This window comes from Bactrocera dorsalis, chromosome 5 (assembly GCF_023373825.1).
Source record: "Bactrocera dorsalis isolate Fly_Bdor chromosome 5, ASM2337382v1, whole genome shotgun sequence".
NCBI classification, from domain to species: domain Eukaryota; kingdom Metazoa; phylum Arthropoda; class Insecta; order Diptera; family Tephritidae; genus Bactrocera; species Bactrocera dorsalis.
Window position 1 is genome coordinate 56,410,897 of NC_064307.1, and position 21,683 is coordinate 56,432,579.

The window sequence follows — 21,683 nt, forward strand, 5'->3', positions numbered from 1 at the left end:
TGATCGTCAGAATTCTTCTATTCATTTATTTCCAATATTTTCTTAAGCTAAGTTCTATTTTCTGATACAAAATACATTATTTCTTTTCTTATTATTATTTTGGCTCAACCACTTGTAGTTGCGACAATATTTGTCAAGTGGCCTACTTCTCACATTACATCAATTGCATTCCCTCAAATATTTATGTTGCACTATTTATTGTGACGTTAATTGCTATCGCAATATTCGTTTGAACATATTAAATGTGCAGCGGAAATGCAATGTGATCCAATGTAAGTGCCCTGGTTTGTTTCGAAATATGATATGCATATTTCGTGTGGTCGCAATATTGTTGCGGTAACAAAAAAGGGAAAATATTTAAGTAGACCAGTTAATTCTAAGTGTTTTGGGGTAGGTCGTTAACGTTGACGTCGGCATTATTTCTTTGTTGCAGTTCTTATGAATTGCAGTTGCATTCATATCGGTCATGCCGATAGTGGTTGGCATCGACGTCGACGTAACTCGCGTGCATCGATCGGAAATGGGCTAAACAGAATTTGGGTCGTAAACAGGAAATGATGGTCAGCGAAAGTATAGCAAAAATATGCTTATACGTTTCGTAATAATTATCAAGAAATGTAAATATGTTTGGTGAGAACGTAAATATGTTTTGTGTTAACTCCTCCCTTCTTAATTTGATTGTCCTCAATCATTTTAGAAAAAGGGGATATTATTTAGTCTTGGTGGTTTGCTAGGAGCTTCTAATTCTATTGGCTTGGGAATATCAATACAAGATGATAATTTTATTTCCGTATGGGGCTCTAGACTAGTGCGTGGAATTTGAGATTCCCAAACAGTAATTTCTTTGGTATTTCTGAGGAAAAATTTCAAACATGCAATGGAAACGATGATTAGACTAAGAATAACAGAAATTGACCATCCTCCGATTTTCAGATGTTTTTGAATGGTTGAAATAACCTCCGTATTATTTATCTGCAATTCATTGAGAGCTTCGAGTGATAGTAAGTTAATGCGGTCACTTTCAAAAGGAGTAGGCTGCATTAATGCAGGAATCATTTGTAGAGGTGAGGCCTCTATGTTACTAAAAATTGTATTGTTAGCTTTAATAGTGCTATTATGAAATTTAATAAGGAACGTGCCAGAAAGATTTCGCATCGTTTCATCGATATAAATAGATGCGTTGTAATTATTTAGTAGGATAACGCCAGATTCGATTTCTTCGATTAATGGGATGTGATGATTATTGCTCATTACACATGTAGAATTTTGACTACTTATAAGATTAGGAATACATTTTGTATCTGAAATATTCTTTATTTGATCATCTTTACAAATTCTTATATTATTAAAATTTTCACAATCATTTACTATACCATAGATAGTTTTTCCGTTTTTTAAAATTCGCTTAAATTCTAAATTAATTATAGAGTTTTCCTTTTTTACCGGTCTTAAAATTATGTTTTCATAGGTTTCCTTTTTTGTTAACGGAACCTTAATCAAATAGATAATTTTTTTATTAGTACTGTATAGGACAGATACTTTAGCAAATTGGAGTGCATCTTCGGGACTCACAAACATAATGTTTTCTTCTCTAATTTTACTTAAAGCAATTTCGATTTCTTTTTTGTCTAATATTGATGGGTTTACAATTCCAAGTTTTGCCCATTCGATTCCATTTTGAATATTTATCAATTCGTCTTTTATTAATCTTACCCTGTTTTGTAAATTTATAACTATTTCGTTTTCTAATAATACATCTTTTCTTATGGCATTTGAAATTTTATTTACCATATTTGTCAGGTTATTTAATCTTTTATTAAAAGCTTCGTTTACATAAACTTGTTTATTATTATTTTTATTTAAATCGTTTATATTATTAGCTATTATTTCAAAGTCGTCGTGATCTGGTGATCCTGCGACGTACTTCCAAATAGTACCTATGGCATTTATTGCCCTTTTATTTTTTATAGTGGGTGTTATATTTTCTAAAATATTTTCGGTAAGTCTTAATTCGTGGGTCAGGATAGGATATAGGTTGTGGTGATTTGGGATGTTTTGTTGGATAAATGTATGGGTGTTGGATATGGATATTGCGTACTGTGCCAGGTCTATTGGATGTAAAATAGTAAAAGTTCCTTGCTGAATTTTAGCTGTACCTCTACTGATCGTGATAACGTATGAAGACGTATAATCCAAGATTTGGACCTCCGTCGCCACACAAGTTAGGAAGAATCTGAAAAAATGTTTTATTGTCTTTTTATATTGTTTTTATGAACAGTCCTGCCTGCCATCGTGAGGACGGTTGTATTCCTATCTTCTTTAACTATTTCTTTTTTAAACCTTGGAGTAAGTTTCGATCCTAATCTACTGTTAATCCTGACGAAAATCTCTTCTCCTGGTGAATAATTTTTGATTTCGTGCCTAATTTGGTTATGGTAGTTTAAGTCCTGTTTTTGTTTTTCTGTCAAACGATTAATGATGTCTTGTTTATCCAAGATAGCTTTTTGTAGATCATTATTTGAATTTCTGTGGAAAAATATGTCTATAGGCTTTTTACCGGTGGTGGAGTGAATTGATCTGTTATACTCGTGTATTGTTCTTGTAAGTAAATCATGAAAAGTTGTATGAAGTTTATCTGGTTTTAAGCATCTCATAATTTCTGAAAGGGTAGAATGAAGTCTTTCTACTTGACCATTAACAGAGCTGGAGTAAGGGGGTGTAGTAAAGATTTGTATGCCAAATTGATCTTTGAGAAGGAAATTTATTGATGCGGAGTTTAGGGATTTTTCGTTATCTATGACCATGGATTTAGGGATACCGAATGCCAAAATTATTTCTTTTAACGGTTCTTTGACATCTTCAACTGCTTTTGATTTTAAAATTTTCGCTAAAGCATACTTTGAAAATTTATCTATTGCGGTGAGAACAAGGTTTCCTTCGGTGGAGTAAATGTCGATATGAACAATTTCTCCGGGATTTTGTGGTATTGGTGTGGGCTGAAATTGTGGTTTGTTGGGACGACGATCGTACTTTTGCTCTCTGCAGACTTGACAATTTTTAACGATTCTATTAGATTTTTCGTTCATTTTAGGAAAGTAGTAATTCTGTTTTATTTGCTCTATATTTTCTTTAGAGTTTCGGTGGGCTCTTCTGTGCTCATTGATTAAGATTTCTTCTTGTTCTACGGCGTTAGTTATTTCTTTAACCTGTGACTGTGTGAATCTTATTTTATAGTTTCGGAAATGGTCGGGATATAAATCCTGAATTATTCCCATGATTGGTTCAGTGGTAAATAAGCCATTGATGACGCTAGGATTAAGATATTTTTTTAGTGTTGAAATTAGAAGGTCCTTGGTGTAGTGGGGTTTTTGTATTATGTGTCTATGATAGGTTGGAAATGGAATCTCAAATTTGTAGTTGTCTTTATTGCCTATTATAATATGGAGTTGGTTTTTGAAAACGTTTATGGGGCATTCTACTGCTGGTATTTTGTTATCCGAAGAACTTTCGTCACTGTGTTGGGTTGACGTCATGGAATTTATTTGAGGTGGCCTAGATAGTGCATCCGCAACAACATTTGTTTTTCCTGGTTGATACTTCAACTCGTAGTTGTATTCCTCCAGGATCGCTTTCCATCTTTTCATCTTGCTGTTAGTATTTTTGTTGCTAAGTGCGTATGTCAAAGGTTGGTGGTCTGTAAATATGGTTACTTTTCGCGATCCGTATAGATAGTTCCTCAATGAATTTAAAGCCCAAATTATAGCCAACATCTCTTTTTCGTTTGTGGCATAATTTTCTTCAGTTTTACTAAGAGTTCTTGAGAGAAATGTTACGGGCCTTTTATCTTGCGAGAGGACTGCGCCGATTGCGTAGTCGGAAGCGTCTGTCGTTAAATCAAAACCTTTTTCAAAATCTGGGTGAGATAGGGTGACATCGTCTGACACTAGTGAATTTTTTAATTTTTGGAATGCCTCTAAAGCGTTCTGGTTTAAACAAATTTTTACATTTTTGGATGAATTTTTCGAGATGCGTCCTTCTTCTCCTCTTAAAAGGGATGTAAGGGGTTTGGCGAGTTTCGCATAATCCTTAATGAAGCGTCGGTAGTAACCTGACATGCCTAGAAAGCTTCTCAAATCTTTAAGGGTTTTTGGTGGTGCTAATTGGGCTATTGCTTCTACTTTTTGTTGATTAGCTCGTATTCCAGCGGTTCCTACGATAAATCCTAGGAATTCGATTTCAGTTCTGAAAAATTCACATTTATCAAGCTGTACTTTGAAGTTCGCAGCTTCTAATGTTTTAAATACTTTACTGAGATTTTCGAAGTGTTCTTCTTCGCTTTTTGAAAAGATAACTATGTCATCTATATATACGTAGCATATTTTCCCTATAAGGTTTCTCAGGACATCATCTAAAGTACGTTGGAAAATTGAAGGGGAGTTTTTTAATCCAAATGGGAGTCTGACAAATTCAAATTTTCCATTGTTTACCGAAAAGGCGGTTTTCTCAACGTCACATTCCTTTAAAGGAATCTGGTGGAAACCACTCTTCAAGTCAACAACTGAAAAGTATTTGTTTTTTTCCTAGATTCGCCAGAACTTCATTTATTTCCGGAATCGGGTATCTGTCGGCTACAGTAATAGCGTTTAGCTTTCTGTAATCAATGACCATTCTGTACTTTTTCTCTCCAGATGCGTCCATCTTTTTTGGAACAATCCAAACTGGTGCATTATACGGAGATCTAGAAGGTCTTATAATTCCGTCGTTTAGGAGTTCTTTTATCTGTTTTTCAACTTCATTTTTTAGTGCCATGGGGTACGGATATGATTTCGAATAAATTGGTGAGTCTGACTTGGTGCGAATTTCGCCTCGAACTCGAGAAGTGAATGTAAGTTTGTTGTTGGGATCTGTGAATAGGTTAGGATGGTTTCTTATGACTTGTTCTAATTGAGATTTTTGGTTGTCATCCATATGGTTGGTTCTAAATTCCATTTTATTTACAGACTCGGATATATGTTGGTGAATTTTTATCTTTGTTTTATGATTTATCATCATATATCTATCTTTTATGTGAATAACTGCATTAAGTTCTTCCAAGCTATCGTGACCTAAGATACCATGGAATGATTTTAGAGAAGGTAAAACGTAAAATTTTATGGGGTGGTTCGGTAAATTGAAAAGATTTGCAAACGTATGGTGGGTTATCTTTATATCACCTGAAACTGAATTGGCAAAGAAAGACTTTTCGTTTTGCTTGGGATTGGTAACAAGGTTTGGCTGGATATAATTTTTATTAGATCCCGTGTCTATTAAGATTTTCAAAGTTTGGCCATTCTTCGCTTTACATTCGAAGTATGGAAGCGAAGAATGTGTTAACCTAAAAAATGGATATCTGTTAAATCTTGGGTAGGGATTTCATATTGTTGATTCTGTTGATCAAAGGATTCAGCGTATCCTTCGATGTCTTCATTCTGCAGTTGCTGGTAGTAATTTTCTTCGTAATTGTCAGGTTGAAATTCTCCAGATTCCATTAAATTATTGTAATGTTGTTCTTCGGTTTGTATGTGAAAATTTCGTTGCTGTTTAAATGGTGGTGGAACGTGATTCAGGGATGGAGGTCTTTTGCCTTGGAGTTGTGTCATTTGACGGGGTCTATTTTGGTAGTTAATATTCCTCGATTGTACCGACTTATCAACGTCCATCGGTTCAGGTTTTTGAGGTTTGGGTGCTGTTGGCCTTGGGGGTGGGAATTGGAATTGTTGGCGCATTTGGTAATGTGGTTGAAACATAGGTTGGGAGTTACGGTTAGGGAAAGGATGTTGATTTTCGAATGTGTTTCGTTGCATATTATTTATAGGTTTGTTATAATTGGTTGAATGTTGGAATGTTAGTTCTGGGTAAAAATGGTATACTATTATTTCGTATATGACGCATTGGAGGGAGTGGTGGTTGTTGACGATGTTTATGGTTTTGGCGATTGTTCGCGTATTCTGACCTATAATGTTGATTTTCTAATTTCAAGCATAAGTGTAGTGCTTGTGGGAGGTCTGAAGGTTCACGAATACCAAGTAATCTTGGTAGATCTCCATTTAAACCTCGGACAAAAGTATCAAGAGCTTTGTCTCGATAAGTTTGAGTCAGAAGTCTCATGGATTCACTTCCAATTTCCATGCAGCCAATTTTATTTAATATTAAAGATAAATGTGCATAGACTTCCTGATAGAAATTCTGTATGGTATTTCTTCCCTGGATAAGCGCAGTCATTTGGTATTCTAACGTTCCTAAGTCACGTTTGTCTGCGTAATGTAATGTTAGGCATCTTACTATACTATTCCAATTGAGTGGTGTATTATACGATTCTAACGCTATATCTGCATTTCCTACTATTTTGTTCCTTATGACGCTAAGGATGCCATAATATTTGGGTGTTTCTGCCATAGAGCTATAAATTTGCAGTACTCTATCGACACTTTTCTTCCATGAAATAAATTCTGCGGGGTTTCCGGAAAAATCTCTTAAACTTCTCACAATATCAGGTATTTTGTCTAACTCGTTTAGGTTTCCTCTGTATCTTTCTTCTATGGTCTGGTCGTTTCCATAGTTAATGTCTGCGTTAGGGTTTATTATTGATTGTACTATATTTCTACACTGTTGTGCACAAATAGACGCTATTCTGTTCTCTAGGTCTTCTGCGGACATTTGGTTTGGGGGGGAATGGGGATTTGGAACGTTAAGAAGGGGTGGTCTTACTAAATTGTTAGGGTTAGCCATATTGATTCGCAAGGTTAACTATAATTTAATCTTCGTTTTTATTATTAATTTTTATTTAATTTTTTATTATTATTTTGTTTTTATTTCTTATTTAATTAGTATAAAGGTATGGTATCTCTATTTACTATTGAAACGTTTTTTTTTTTTTTTATTACTATAACATCGAAAATATTAAAATAATTAATAACTTACAATATTAGGTAGACCTGCTGCATTGTTTTATTACTTGCTGCTGTTGCTGTTGCAGAAATTTCTCGTTGCGGTTTAATGACGTTGTTGTTGCTGTTGTAGCTGTTTCAGTAGCTGTTGCTGCGGTTATTGTTACTACTCCAGTTGTTGTTGTTGTTGTAGCTGTTTCAGTAGCTGTTGCTGCGGTTATTGTTACTACTCCAGTTGTTGTTGTGCTTGTTTTTATTGCTGCTTGCTGTTTGCTTTTTTATGCACAAAAATGTTTCTCATAATTTAATTTTTTAAAAGAATGTCATTATTTGTTTGTTTGTTTGTTTTTTTTTTTCTTTCTATTTACCGCACCGATCGCTCGAATTTCGTCCCTTTTGCTTATGTTGCTACTCGGGATTCGGTAACGACACTTTATCGCGCGGTTGCCTGCGGACGGACACTACAGGCAAGGGTTTTCACGAAAAATTTTTTGTTTAAATTCTCGCGACTTTTGCTCGGGCGCCAGTTAATAAAATACTTTTTATTTTTTTTATTTTAAAAAGAATTTTATTTTTATAATATAACTTTTTTGTTTATTTATTATTATTTGTCGGGAAGACTATGTCTTCTTAATCCAACTTCTATTCTTAAATTATTATTTGTCGGGAAGACTATGTCTTCTTAATCCAACTTCTATTCTTAAATTATTATTTGTCGGGAAGACTATGTCTTCTTAATCCAACTTCTATTCTTATTGACTACTTCTTAACGACTAAATTCAAAACTTATGTTAAAAATTAGTAAAGTGTGTGAGCAGCGATCATCACATGCAGTGCAATGTGACCGTACATTCAATGCAGACGCTATGTCAGCACTTTTGGGTCGCGCGTGCATCGATCGGAAATGGGCTAAACAGAATTTGGGTCGTAAACAGGAAATGATGGTCAGCGAAAGTATAGCAAAAATATGCTTATACGTTTCGTAATAATTATCAAGAAATGTAAATATGTTTGGTGAGAACGTAAATATGTTTTGTGTTAACTTATATTCATATATACTTATATGTACATATATTTGTATACACTTCCGAACAAATAATGCACAAGCATACAAACATACATACATATGCGTACACATGTGAATATGTCACCAACAAAAAATTTAATCATTGTTCTACAAAAACAACACTCATCTCAAACAGCGTAAGGATCACAAGTCAATATGGCAGCCGAATTGGCTAAGCCCAAATGTAGCAAATTTTACAACAAAAACGATTTCATTCATAAACGCAGGCGCATATTCCACAAACGACCTCGCTTCATTCTTAAAAACAGACGCCGTAACATCTCCCCGAGCATGCCTTTGCCAACAAGCGTCTTTTCGCGACGATGGCAAAAGCTAAAAATCATAAATTGAACAACTTTCTGATGATTCTTCACAGAAAGAAGTGACAAAAGTGGCAACATAGGAGTTGTCGATTTATAATATTTGTCTAAAATATTTTTCCGTGACTCGCAAAAATCTGCGTCGATATGTATGCAAGCTCATACATATGCATACATATTTACGCTAGTTTGTCGGCGAAGCTGTTACAGCGGCAAGGGGAGCGGTCAATAGGCGGCCATTCGTTTATTTTTTTCGGCACAGCTTGGATTTTCTATCATCACACAAGTGCTGAACACATTGAGTGCGACAGACTGTTCTGTCAAATATTAGAATACACACGTTCTTAGGGACACAGTTATTGAGGCAGCTGCACAACTACATAACTGTGTCCATAAGAACGTGTGTATTTTAATATTTGACAGAACAGTCTGTCGCACTCAATGTGTTCAGCACTTGACTCTTTGACAAGACGCCAGTTTCGGCCATTGGTTGATCTTGACAACGGAGATGCGAAAGATGCGTGCGACTACATATTTGGCTGCCATATTGACTTGTGACGCTGCTGATGCTATTTCAAACGATTGTTGTTTTTGTAAAGCAATGTTTGTAGTTTTTGCGGGTGACATATCTACATGTGAACGCATATATGTAAGTATGTACATATGTTGTATGTGTGCCAATGTCATACGCACATATTTATGTATGTACACATGAGCAGCGCGCACATGTTATTATTGATAAGTGATTATATGATTTGAATTCGCGAAAGCGAACATAAACACTCTATCTTTGTTAATGTGAAAATAAAGCCTATTTTATAATTATTTTTTGAATATATCAAATCATACTTATATGTATACTTCATAACATACATATGTATGTATGTATATAACAAACTATCATAATATTATTAAAAAAATTAAATATATTACAATTGTGACAAATGTACATTAATCGTAAATTTTATCATTCAAAACTTACATACATATAAGCACATATATCATAACCATATGTATTTATGTTCGCTTTCGCGAATTCAAATCATATAATCACATGTATGTATATTTTCCTGCATTGGTTCTCTTTTATTTACATTTACATGTTATTCTCATAGACTCTAAAAACCCCTCAATCGCTGTTAAATGTGGTGAAACACGCTCATAATTTGTCTGTGGTGAGACTCTTCCATCTCTGCCGAGTTAGCCAAAAATATTTTTACGTTATTCGCGCCGTGAACCTTCTCTATATTAAACGTTCTCTGCTTCTGCCATAACAAGCATGCCAACGCTTTATTCAATTTTCTATACACTTGTTGTAAATTTCGGGTCGCTAGATTGCTGAACAGTTTTGACAATATATTCACAAACCCACGCCTCATTCCTAGTAAAAATGCGTTCGTTAAATGTAGGTTCTTCAGCTACTCAACGTTGATTTTGTAAAAGATCCAGGGCTTTCAGCTATGCCAAAATATTGACCAAAATACTATCTCCTTGATGTCAACACGATGATTTTCAAGCAATGTTTCTTTAACTTATGCGATGTTATCGTCATTAGCAGAGGTGGATAGACGGCTTGCATGAGGCAAGTTTTCGTTACTTCACGTAGATTCCTCGAAACATGTTTGCAAAGTTTTCAAACATACTTAAACCGTGATTCCATTGAAAACATAAAATTTTAAGTAAACTAGTTACATTTTTTTAAGTTAAAAATTGCCAGATAAAGTTTCAGCATCGTAAATAAACTGATGATCAGATTACACACTAATTGACATAAGGGATCAAACTTCACACGAACATAGAAAAAGGTTGCGCTAATCCAAGAAAACATCTTTTTATCGGTTCGGTTTGTGTGCGTAGTTTAAGTGGATCAGTCCATGCCATAATAATAATCATATGATAATTAATCATTTGGTATTTTTTTTAACAAAATATTTTGTTTTACATTTTCAGTAAAGGTTGTTACAAAATTAACCTGTATTAGTATTAAAATGTTACTGCTGTTCTCATAGCAAACTACAGCACTACTAGCCAGCTACTAGAAGTGAAATCGAAAAAGTTTTTTTTTTGTTTACAATTCAATTGACTATACGTGTAAGAGTAGTCAAAGTGCCAATTATTTGTAACATTTTTCTACGAGCATTACACACATACTTGCGTAGGTACAATCAACGTGTATGCGCGTACGAACGTGTGCGTACGTGTTTGTGCCTGCAGGCACGCACGTGGAAATGCAATTCAATTTTATTTCAGTTGCCAGAATTTGCAGTGCAATTGTTCTAAGCATTTGATAGTAAACGAAATTTCTGTGTAATATAAATGAAGAAAGAATTTTGGCATTATAATGCAATTTAAAAGAATATATAACAATTTGGTACATACATACATATGTTGTACATATGTATAAAAAGATAAGTGCTATATGAGTAACTGTAAGCATTTGTTATTAAAGTGCTGCTAAAGTGTTTTCTCTAACTCGCTACGGCAGTTTGGTATTAAAACGTAGCTTTCCTAGATTAAGTTTAATATTTTAATTAAAAGTTTTGCAGTTAAATGCTGCATGAAAATTTAAACTTCATAAATTTGTACGTGTGTGTGTCGACAAATTTTTTTACAATTAAATTGTGTGCAAGTCACTTGAACACTTGATGCTAAAAGAGGAAAAAATGAAATGAACCGTAAAGAAAAAATTTTATTTAGCGAAGAGCAGAAAAAGTTGCTTCAAATGCTTTGTAACATTTTATAAAAATGTCACGTTCGACTTTAATAAGTTTTCACTTTTAGTAAGTCATTTACTGAAAAGAAATGCTGCAAAAAAATTGGTTTTTTGAAATTTTATCTAGAGTTATTATTATTAAACGTTCATGAAAAGTAAACGAAAAATATTTATAATATGTACTAAATTGATTGTAGCATCTTTTTTCCTAATTATTAAATTTTTCAAACTTCGATGTTTCAAATTCAACAAAATGTTACTCATACGCCCCGGTTTATAGGTTTAACAAGCGAACAAAACTGTTGATCTGCTTTTTACGGTGTGTGTTGTCAATTTATTTCCGATAAACATAATTAGACCACCAAAAATTTGCTAGTTTTAACAAGCAACTGTGGATTGTTTAAATTTTTTCAAATAATAAAAAATATTTGTTTTTCTATTTATGACTGTTTGGATATAAAAAGAAGCTCCTTGTATGGGCGCTAAACATTTTAAAGTAAAAAACCTCAAGAACCGAATTTTCATCTGTGAATCCTTGTTGAGTCGCAATCAAATCGATGCGGTCCTGAATATGGTGGGTCAATATTGACAACGTCTGGTCAAAATGGGCGTGATCGAACTGAACTGAGTAAACAGTGACCAAGCCAGGATTGACTGTCAGGAAGGGTTTGCTGTGATTTTGTTGGGATTGGTAAATAATCATCTACTATGAGCTCTTCCCTGACGTTCAAATTCATAATTCGCTTCTGTACTGTCTCTGAAAAAAGCAACCGGCCAGATTGGCCAATTGTAGAGGTATTTTGTTCCATCAGAACAAAAAATTATCGAACAAAATGGTGCATATTTTACCCAAATCGAATAATTATAACTATGCCAAATATAATCTTAACAAAAAAAAAATGCTCCGGCTCCGATGCCACAGTAGCACCTGTTAGGAACAGTTATTCTGCGGTTGATCTCCATGCTTTGATTATGGTGGTGGAATTTATGCTGGTTGTACTCAACGTTATACTGCATATCCGTATGAAGAATACTAAATTTAGACATTGCGTCAAATAGCGTCGAGGCAGCTTCTATTAGTGCAGTCGAGAGGAGCTTTGAAATCGACAAAAAGGTCTTCATTTATTTGTCAATGACTTCTCCAGGATTTGACATATTTTTTTCTAAACCTGGGCCATGTTGGATTTTCCAGGTCTAATACCATACTGACAAGGTTCAGTCAATTTATTTACAAAGAACTTAAGTCTATCTCACAATACTGTCAAAAGAAGAAGAATATATTCGTCGCTGGCTTTAAACAGCTCAGCATCCTGAGACTTTGTTGTTCGTAAGCCGACTTAGAGCCTTTTACTTCGTCTTGGTTGAGGGCGGTACGACAATGTTGTCACTATAGATTGTTGGGGTGAGTTCTTCTTCATAATACAGCTTTCGCCATTTAGAAGTTTTGAGAAGTAAGAAGTGGGTTTCTATTTCTGCTGACTGAGGTCCTGCTGGCCAGCATCTCAAGCTCTTCTGTCTTTCTCTTCTTTCTGCCGAAAAGACGTATTTCTTCCCTCCTCATCTTGCTGTGTCGTTCTTTTCACAGCAGCTGTAACTCCTGGTGGACAGATTAACTCGGAGTGGCCTTCAACTGGGCTTCAAGACTTTTTCTTGTTGTCGTGACCCCGAGATCCACACGGGTTTGTTACCGAATCTAATTCAAAGTTGTTCACATTGCCCGCGATGTTCGAAGAGGACGTAGGAGTAGGGTATGGGTGTGGTAGCTTAACTGTGGCTGAATACTCAAAAGAACTACCGCAAGCCATTTACACCCCATCAAATATATGGTAGGTGGCATTTATTCATGATTAACTCAGCTATAAGTAATATATTTTTCTTTAGATAACAATTTTGAGCAAATTTGTATAATTTCTTTGCCTTTTCCTTACTCACACGAATGAGGTCAGTAATATCTTGGTTTAACACCGATTAGACATTCTTTACTTTAATAAAAATTATAATAATTATAATATTATTAGAGATTATTTCCTTATAATTTAATCCAGTTTTTCTGTAACTGTTAAATGCATACAGTAGTTTATGACCTCCCATGTGTTTGATTTTTAATATGATCTCTTTAGGTCTTCTTTTGACACTTTACCCCAGTATGTGCTCTACGTGACTTTCCTAGTTTGAATCGTCGACTTAAATCCTTGTAGCAAAAGACCTTAAATTATAGTACAATAAAAGTTAAATTTTTCTTTTTCTCCTGCAGATTTCAATTACTGCTGAAACTCTACTTGAAAAATACTGAGATAACCTCTTCTTGTTATTGCAACGCATTATGAAGCCAGCAACCAAGCACTGAGAATTAACATTCAACTTAACTTACTTGAAATTCATTAAAAGTTTGCGAACGGCATTCTACTTTATAATTGAATAGTTCTACTGAACGCCAAGGTTTCCTTAAAGCAAACAATGAAGCATACTTTTGCTCGCGCAAATCATACTCACCATATCGTAAACCTGGCGTTCATTTGTCATTATAAATTGCGAAAACGAAAAAAAGAAACGAAGAAGAAATGCTTCAATCAGATCGCATATTATTAATGTTCGCACTTCACCATGTCATTTACATTCGCATTTTCGTAATTTCATTTCATCTCGCAAGTACAGTTATACATGCATAGGGCGCGTATACCGTGTACGTTTCCGTGCATCCCACAAGAGTAATACGAAATAATTTTCTTTGTACTTAGCGCCAAATTTCTCCCCTAGCGAACGACTTGCATTGTTGGGGTGAGTGGGAAACTTACAATAGCTGCAGGTGCAACAATAACAGTTACAAGACACATGGAAGTATGAGTTGCACTTTTATGTATCTTTCAATCACCATTTTACCACTCTCTGCTACTTTCACGCAAGTTTTTGTTGCAATTCCTTTTTTAACTGTTAGCTTCAACACCTTTGCTTTTCTTATATTGTATTTCCATATATTTTTATACTATCGCATCATGTGGCACAGAGCATAATAACTTTGTTTATTTATCAATTATTTGTAACAGCTAAAACTAATCGAGATAGACATAGTAATATATATTTAAGTATGTAAACAATAAGTGACTGTGACTGTCTGTCTGTTCGTCCGCCCAAGTGATAACTTACAAAATATATGATATTTTAAACTTTTTGAAATTTAATATCCATGTTACTTGGCCTCAGCCGTAATTTATGATAAAAAAAACTCTAATTTAAAACGGCGGATTGCAAAACCGCGAGTGAGAATTCAAAAATTGGACTTTTTATACATAGGTTTAACCTACACATCCCAACAACTACTATAGCTATATCAGATAAACTTGCTCAGGACAGTTCCTATCGGCACCCCCTTACATAGTGTGAAAACAGGCGAGACTAGACCTTCCGACCTTTTCCCTTATAATGCTTCTGTTGAAAACTAACTCACTAATTAAATATATTAGAAGCATTGAATCATACATCCACATTGGCACTGCCCACTTTGAAGTTATATGTCCACAACTACTTGATCAATTTCATACATATTTAGAACACAACATTACGGATTACAGCCAAGCCTACCCAGATGATTTTAATAATATTCGACATTTTCAGTTTACGGTATATAAATCTTGAATTAATGACATTAATGAAATAAAACTCAATTAAAAATTGTCGAAATCGGGCCATAATCTTTCAAACTTTGATATACCATAGTTAATATGAAAAATTTGATTAAGATTCATTCATAATCTCTTCTTAAATTAGAAACGCTGAAATCTTAGGCAAAATTTTATTTATATAATTTACAAATTTTTGTCAATACCTGAGAATATTTCCTTTCATCCTTCCAATTTGCGAAAGTATAAAATGTGATACTCCAACCGAAGTTATCGCTGCCTTATATATTCTGATTTTCTTTTTCTGCGGTTTTCTCTTAGCTACGCGTCGTTTTTACCGCAAAATACACTCTTGCTTATATATACGTGGCGTTTTTTGAGTCGGGTGGCAACGTTTACATAATGTCTGCTGCATTTGCCGTCAAGTTAAGAAGTTGCATTGCAGATTATCTTGGGTTAAATCTCGGTTGCAACGTACATTACTTGCGTGAGCAACGAGGGTTTGAGTGAGTGGCGTAAATGCCATTGAAAGGCGATGGAGGGGAGAATTATGGTGGAATAAAAAGGCCAAGGAGGAGTATTTGAAAATAGTAAACAAAAATGTAAAGTGCTCACACGCACAAAAAATCCGCCAAAAATACAAACCATATTACCTTTACTCCTTGGCCCAACCGAAAATAAGCACCTAGAGTCTAAGAGTTTAGCTTCCGCAGCATCATTGCTAGTCAGTAAGCCATTCGGATGCACGCATAAGCTGGGGCACTTACCCGCTTTAGTCCACAAAGTGACTTCATCAATTGTAGTTATTTTTTACTCGCAAGGAAAGAAGTTGCAGCTTCAGACAGATAGACGCTCAGCCAGTTAAATAGTGCAATTGAGCGTTCACTCTTAAGCATTTGACTTTATCATCGTTCTATCGTTTGTGGAAGAATTGAAAATTATTTTTTATGTGCAATTTTGGCAGCTAATGGATTTGGTTTATCTTCTTTAGCATAGAAGTGCACGTGATTAAATTTGATGGATGAGTTATGAAGGAAGTACTATGCACCTGAATGGCGCGGATGGGAAGAACATGAAGAGTAAGCAGCGTATTAATCATGAATATGCAGTTTATGACAGCTTCGGCTGTGGCATACAGCAAAGTAGTGAATTTGCAGAGAAATATTATTGGCATGATTATTGTAGTTAGCAAAATGAGTAATCGATTTACTATCAATAAAAGACGAAAACTTTTAATGCTGAGGAAAGAAATGCTATCTATAAAATTGCTCTTTAGGTTTGGTTCTAGTAGTGTACCGTGTAAAGGTGAAATATGGAAAAGAAAAAAAATTGGGCGCAAAATTGAATTAATTTGATTGAATTCAGTGCAGATTGCAATTTTAGTTTTTTCAAAAACCGCAGAACTGAATAGAATTTTCTCCCCTTGGCCCCTAAATAGCTGCTCTTTTGATTTAAATAACCTAAGAGGAGAGCTCCCAACATTTACCTGCTCTAGTTTCCAATTGAATCGTAATTAGAAATACCCATTATTCATGAATTCGAATAAGCATGCAAGCATTACTTTTATTCTCTTGTTGTATAGCAAATTTTATTTAATATAATATTTTATTTTTTAAAAATTATGGACTGTAAATGACCTCCAACCTCAGACACTCATATGCGTCATCTAAATAGAAAATGATTCATTGCGGCTTGAAGGGTTGAAGTCTGGATTGCCTCAATTAACGGTTTAATTAACTGCTTCAATTCAGTTAAACTTCTGTTTTGTCCATCTGTTTCTTGACATAACCCAAAAAAAAGTGAAGTGCAGTCAGGTCGGGTGACCGGAAAGTGCAGTTTCTTGATATTAATTTGTATTAAATTTTTCGTTTTAGCTCGCAATAATCGGTCTGGCTATGTATGCAGTCGCTCAATCTTGCGCTATTGAAAGGGATACGCCTTTGGCGCAATTCTATGTAAAAAACTCATTCAATATCTATTACACCGTTTTCTCCAAAGAAGTATGCCCCATGAACTGCGAAACATACAGTGATTGTTCTGTGTGAAGTTTCGTAGCGTAGAAAACTTTGTAAAAAAATTTCAATCAAATTTGGTATCTTCTTGACTTATAGTGAAGGCCATATGCATAGGCTTAGTTTTGTTGCCATAGATTTTAGTTTATGTCATCAAAAATTGTATTAAAACCATCTGAGATATGTGCGAAATGTGATATTAATTCGTCCGAAGATTTAATAAATTGAGTTGAAGTGGACAACTCCAATAGCATTGAAATTCATTGTGGTATATATATACATAGTACAAGGAATATGAGGTTTAAGCTAGGTGATTTTTAAGAAAACTTATCCATTTAGACGGGCTGATTTCATTAATTTTGACATTGCTCAGGTACACTTGAGAACAAAATTTGAAGCAATTTTATTTATAAATAACTAGCTGGCCCCGCAGCCGTTGTCCTGCGTGAAATTATATGTTTTGAAATGAAAAGAAAGTTGAATTTATCATTTCATTTTTTTTTTTTTTTAAATGTAACGCAGCTTTATAAAAACAATTTTTTTGTTTATGTTACGGTGTACAGAAAAGATGGCTTTCCAAATCGTGTGCACGCCACGTATATCAAGCCGTGTGAAAAACATAGAATTTCCAAACTTATTGCACACACTATGCGACTATCCTTGTGTCCTGTTGAGTGTCATCTCAAATGCAATTTTCGCTGGAAACTGAAATGGCAAATCGTTGGAACTCAAAGAAATTCGTTGAATCAAGCATTCAGCCTTTTGTATTCGATAGCTGCGTCACAATCAGTCGGGTTCCATTACATAGTTTCGGCGCTTGCAGATTGCAAAACATAATAACGACAGATCAAACTTTGAGACGCAAATGATGCGGTGGCATACCAAGCCTCTCCAACGAATTTATAAACTCCACTGGATAATTCACGGCGACGTCTTCAATGGAAAGACGATCGGTCGATTTGTATGAGCGCAAGTCTTCCGGAATTTGACTTTGAATCTTCCAGTTTAAGTCAAGAACATCTGTATTTTTTGGCAGTTAATATTGCGCGTGCATTTAAGGAATCATAGTTACGATAATTTGGCCAATGTCCGAAGATTGGTGATGAGTTCATCTTTCGTGAATTGATAAACCGCAGATAGAATTGATATCAAACCACCGGAAGCATCAACCGGAATTGACCCATTTCCATTTTTAGCGAATACGATGTAAAATGTCTTCGACAATGTCATTTTTGTTCGTATCTCATAATTGACGCGGATTTAAAGGCTGATATGGTGAAATGATTATCGCGAAAAGTGTGCGATCTTCATTTGCATTCGAAGTAGCTATCGCATCGTCCAACGTTTGTTTCCACTGATTATCGTGTTCCAGCAATTGTAATTGCACACACCATACCATTCACAGTACGCAATACGCCGCGTACATTAATCAGTAGCAACCGAAGGTAGAAGCAATCATCGTTTTTTGGGTGGGTTGTGCAAATTCATCCTAATGCATTAGTTGAGAACACACCTGAATGTCCATCTACTGTCCGGTCTTGCCATGAATGCAAGGTATTTTCAAATAGAGCAATGTTCTCGTAAGCGGATCACTGACGAAAGTTGAGAAAAAAACTCGTCAATGTTAGTTTTGTTGTTGGCGGTGTTACCACCGGCTGTAATGTATTCTCTGGGCTGAAATAAACTCTTTGGCCAATCTCCATATTAACTGCGAGACACACAACAATCGGAAACCGTTCATGAATTGCAAAAGTAAATACCCTATAAAGCGCTTTATTGCAGTTCACGTATGGACCGTATCGTTAAGACCATTGACCGCCATGTTGCTTCCCTTGGTGACGTACTTACAAACGTATTTTATAGATTACACCAAACTGCAATACTAAACATTGATATGAGTTTTGAATGTGAATTAGACAACAGTGGAGAATATAGTACGATCCATATGGTGTCAACTTCGATCTTCACTACTCTAAGTTGTATGGTCGTCTGATGAGCTACGACGATGGAGTGGATATCCATCATTTCCAGTTTGCGATTCCGAAAGAAAAGCAAGCGGATAGTGTTTCGTGCATTTATTGTTAGACATATAAACCGAAAAGGGTCCATGAACCATATTGCTTTCCACCACTTCATATAATACTGGATCTTTCTCTACATCAGGAATTTCGAGAGAAATGATTTCATCAATTTGATCTGGTGTAACCATCATCCAAAGAAGAATATGTGCGTGCGGCAAACCTCTCTTTTGCCACTCAACAGAGTACATCTAGCTAAAGTCAATCAAACATCGTAACTGTTGTTTGAAAAGTCGTGCTGTGCCATCGTGACGATCGCTTACTGATTGACCGCGATCCATAATTCCGCACATATGTCACCGCATCCTGGGAGTACTTCCTGCCTTGTCTTGGGCTGCAATACTTTGATGTCAAAAAGAACACCGACCGATATTAGGGCGATCTCTTGGTGGCTTCGTAACAAATTTCAATCTGCAATTGACCTCTTTGTGTGAAACACACGTAAAGTTTTCACTGAATAATTTTCAATTGTTCAATTCACAACCTGTCGTAAAGCATCGTAAATCGTAAAATTATAAAAAAAAGTGTAAAAATTTATAATTTTACGATGCTTTACGACAGGTTGTGAATTGAACAAATAATTTTTCTTTTGAATAGCCGGAATAAAAAAGCAAGCGATCGAGACTGAACTATTCAAATAATTTCCAAATCAAAATATTGAAAAACAAAACAGAAATTGAAAAAAAATGTTTATGGAAAAAAGTTACTTTTTGGAATTATCCAATTTGCCGACTTTTCATGAAAAGTATAAGATGTTTTTATTTCTAAACCTTCCTTAATCCACAACAAACAACCTCTTAAAATTTCATCAATATTGGTTCAGCCGTTCTCTTAGCGTTACTAACGAACAAACATTCATTCGTTTGTATGAGAAAAAGAAAAGGACTGTTTTTAGGGGTTTTCCGGCAATTATTCGAATAATCCCTGAACCTAAACGAATATTTTAAAAAAAGAATTATCAAATTTCGTTCAGTCGTATTAAAGTTATGAGCGTACATACTTACATTTTGGCGATTCATTTTTACATACATACATATTTATATAGACGAAGATGTAAGGTTGTTTTTATTGTTTTTTTTTTTGAAGAAATGAAATATTGAAATGATTCCTACAAACATGAATTTTGAACAAATGCTTATGATTTGAAATATAATTTTTGTATTTATGAGTTGTATTAAATTTTGACATAAAGAGATAAAAAGTATCCTATGTCCGTCCCGTGGTTCTAAGCTATCTCCCCACCAATTTCCAGCCAAATCTGTTCAGCCTTTCTTGAGTTATAAATAGTGTAACTAACAACAACTTTCTTTTATAAATAATACTCACTGACTGATGGCACAAAATTATTGAAATAATTCAATCGTTCTAAGTACTATATGGAAGTTGGCGGTAATACTGACTCGATTTTTATTTATTTTAACCCAGACTACAAGCAAATTACATGCCACAGACCAATGAAATGCTCCCAATGTTTCATCAAGGTTCCTCACATACATACAATCATCAATTATATGGAGTAAAGTTTTTACCCAATTTTATTCATTTTAGGCAAAAAGATACACTGTTATGAGTACAACACTCAATTCTCAATTTCATTAAGATAACTACAAGGTGCGTTCCAAAGTAAACAATACTTTAAAAAAATAACAGAATAAATGGTTTTTTCGGCCAAATCAATTGATTTTATTCAAAATAGTCTCTTCCTGCTTCAATATAGCTTTTTGCATGGTCCAAATGCATGTCGTACGAATGTTTTTGGTCGTTGGCCGGTATGCCGATGCAAGCCTTTTGAATGGCCTCTACGTCTGCACAACTCTTTCCTTTCATTGGCAAATACAATTATCCGAAAAGGAAGTCACACGGTGCCATATCAGGTGAATATGGAAAGTCTGTAATGGTTAAAATGTGATTTTTGGTCAAATAATCGGTCACAAGCGTCGAGTATTCTGAGCAATATTTAGGTCGTCAGTCAATTTGTGCGGAACAAACTGTGCACACACCGATTACGCCCATCTACGAACTCGAACTGTTGTTGGTACTACAAACTTTCATCAAGAATGCACGAACGGACGGACGGACCGACAGACAGACAGTCAACCGGATTTCAACTTTTCTCGTCACCATAATCATTTATAAATATATATAACCCTATACCTATCTCAATTAGTTTTAGGTGATACGTACAACCGTTAGGCGAACCAAACGATAATACTCTGTATCAACTGGTTACAAGCAGCCCTATTATGCATTTCGATTACGTTCCCGCTCTACGCTCCGTCTAAGTCGAAAGTAGGTATTCTGAGTTACGATTGGATTGAAAGAAGAAGAGGAAGAGCTGTAGCTCTTTCGAAGTCAAATGTTTGCCTTGAAACGTGTGAAAATAAAACATAACAAAGCAAAAATACACAAATTATTGTTGGTTTATTAAAATAAAGAAATTATATCGCGTTTTTTTTTAAACACTAAAATGGAATCAGTAGCGGCAGCGATATTACTTGAGGAGGAGAGCAATGCATCCGATAATGCCGTGGCCAGAATTGAAAGGAGAAGATTGCGAGATATGTGCAATCCTTTTGAGATGAGTGCCGAATTGTAAGAAATTGAGTTGAAAGTGATAAATTGTATTTTTTTAATAATTTATTTACTTATTTAGGTTCAAAAAAAACTTCTGACTCAACAAGGACGCTTTCAAGTATGTCCTAGATAGTTTTGCGGAAGAAACTCGAGCAAGTACTTTGACGTCTTTATCTCCGCTTAATCGAATAGTTGCTGCTTTGAGATTTTTTGCGGAAGGCCAAGGGCCAAGTGCATTTAAATTCCTTGCAACCTCCTCCCAAAACTCCTGTACTTCTTCCTTCGGTGGCTTTTGGAAGCCCTGCGCAATATCTCTTTTCGTGGCCATCATATTACACAATTTTTCGTATTGCTCTGCCGTTGTTACTTTTGACCTG

At 35.0% G+C, this 21,683-nt stretch overlaps 2 protein-coding genes across 2 annotated transcripts in view; one reads left to right on the forward strand and one right to left on the reverse strand.

Moving 5' to 3' along the window:
- Positions 1 to 678: 678 nt before the first annotated feature.
- On the reverse strand, positions 679 to 9,265 carry LOC125778946 (uncharacterized). The gene is made up of 2 exons (XM_049458845.1): positions 6,961 to 9,265; positions 679 to 2,233 (listed from the first exon to the last, which is right to left on the reverse strand). The coding sequence occupies exons 1-2, from the start codon at positions 6,981 to 6,983 to the stop codon at positions 694 to 696; spliced, it is 1,563 nt and encodes a 520-aa protein (XP_049314802.1). The 5' UTR covers positions 6,984 to 9,265; the 3' UTR covers positions 679 to 693.
- An 11,939-nt stretch (positions 9,266 to 21,204) lies between these two features.
- The window catches only part of LOC125778955 (gram-negative bacteria-binding protein 2-like), a gene marked incomplete at its 5' end in the record, with an annotated part of 217,652 nt that continues 217,173 nt past the window's right edge, over positions 21,205 to 21,683 (forward strand). The window contains one exon of the mRNA XM_049458863.1: positions 21,205 to 21,208. Within this exon, the coding sequence (XP_049314820.1) occupies positions 21,205 to 21,208 (4 nt within the window). The remainder of the gene's footprint in view (positions 21,209 to 21,683) is intronic.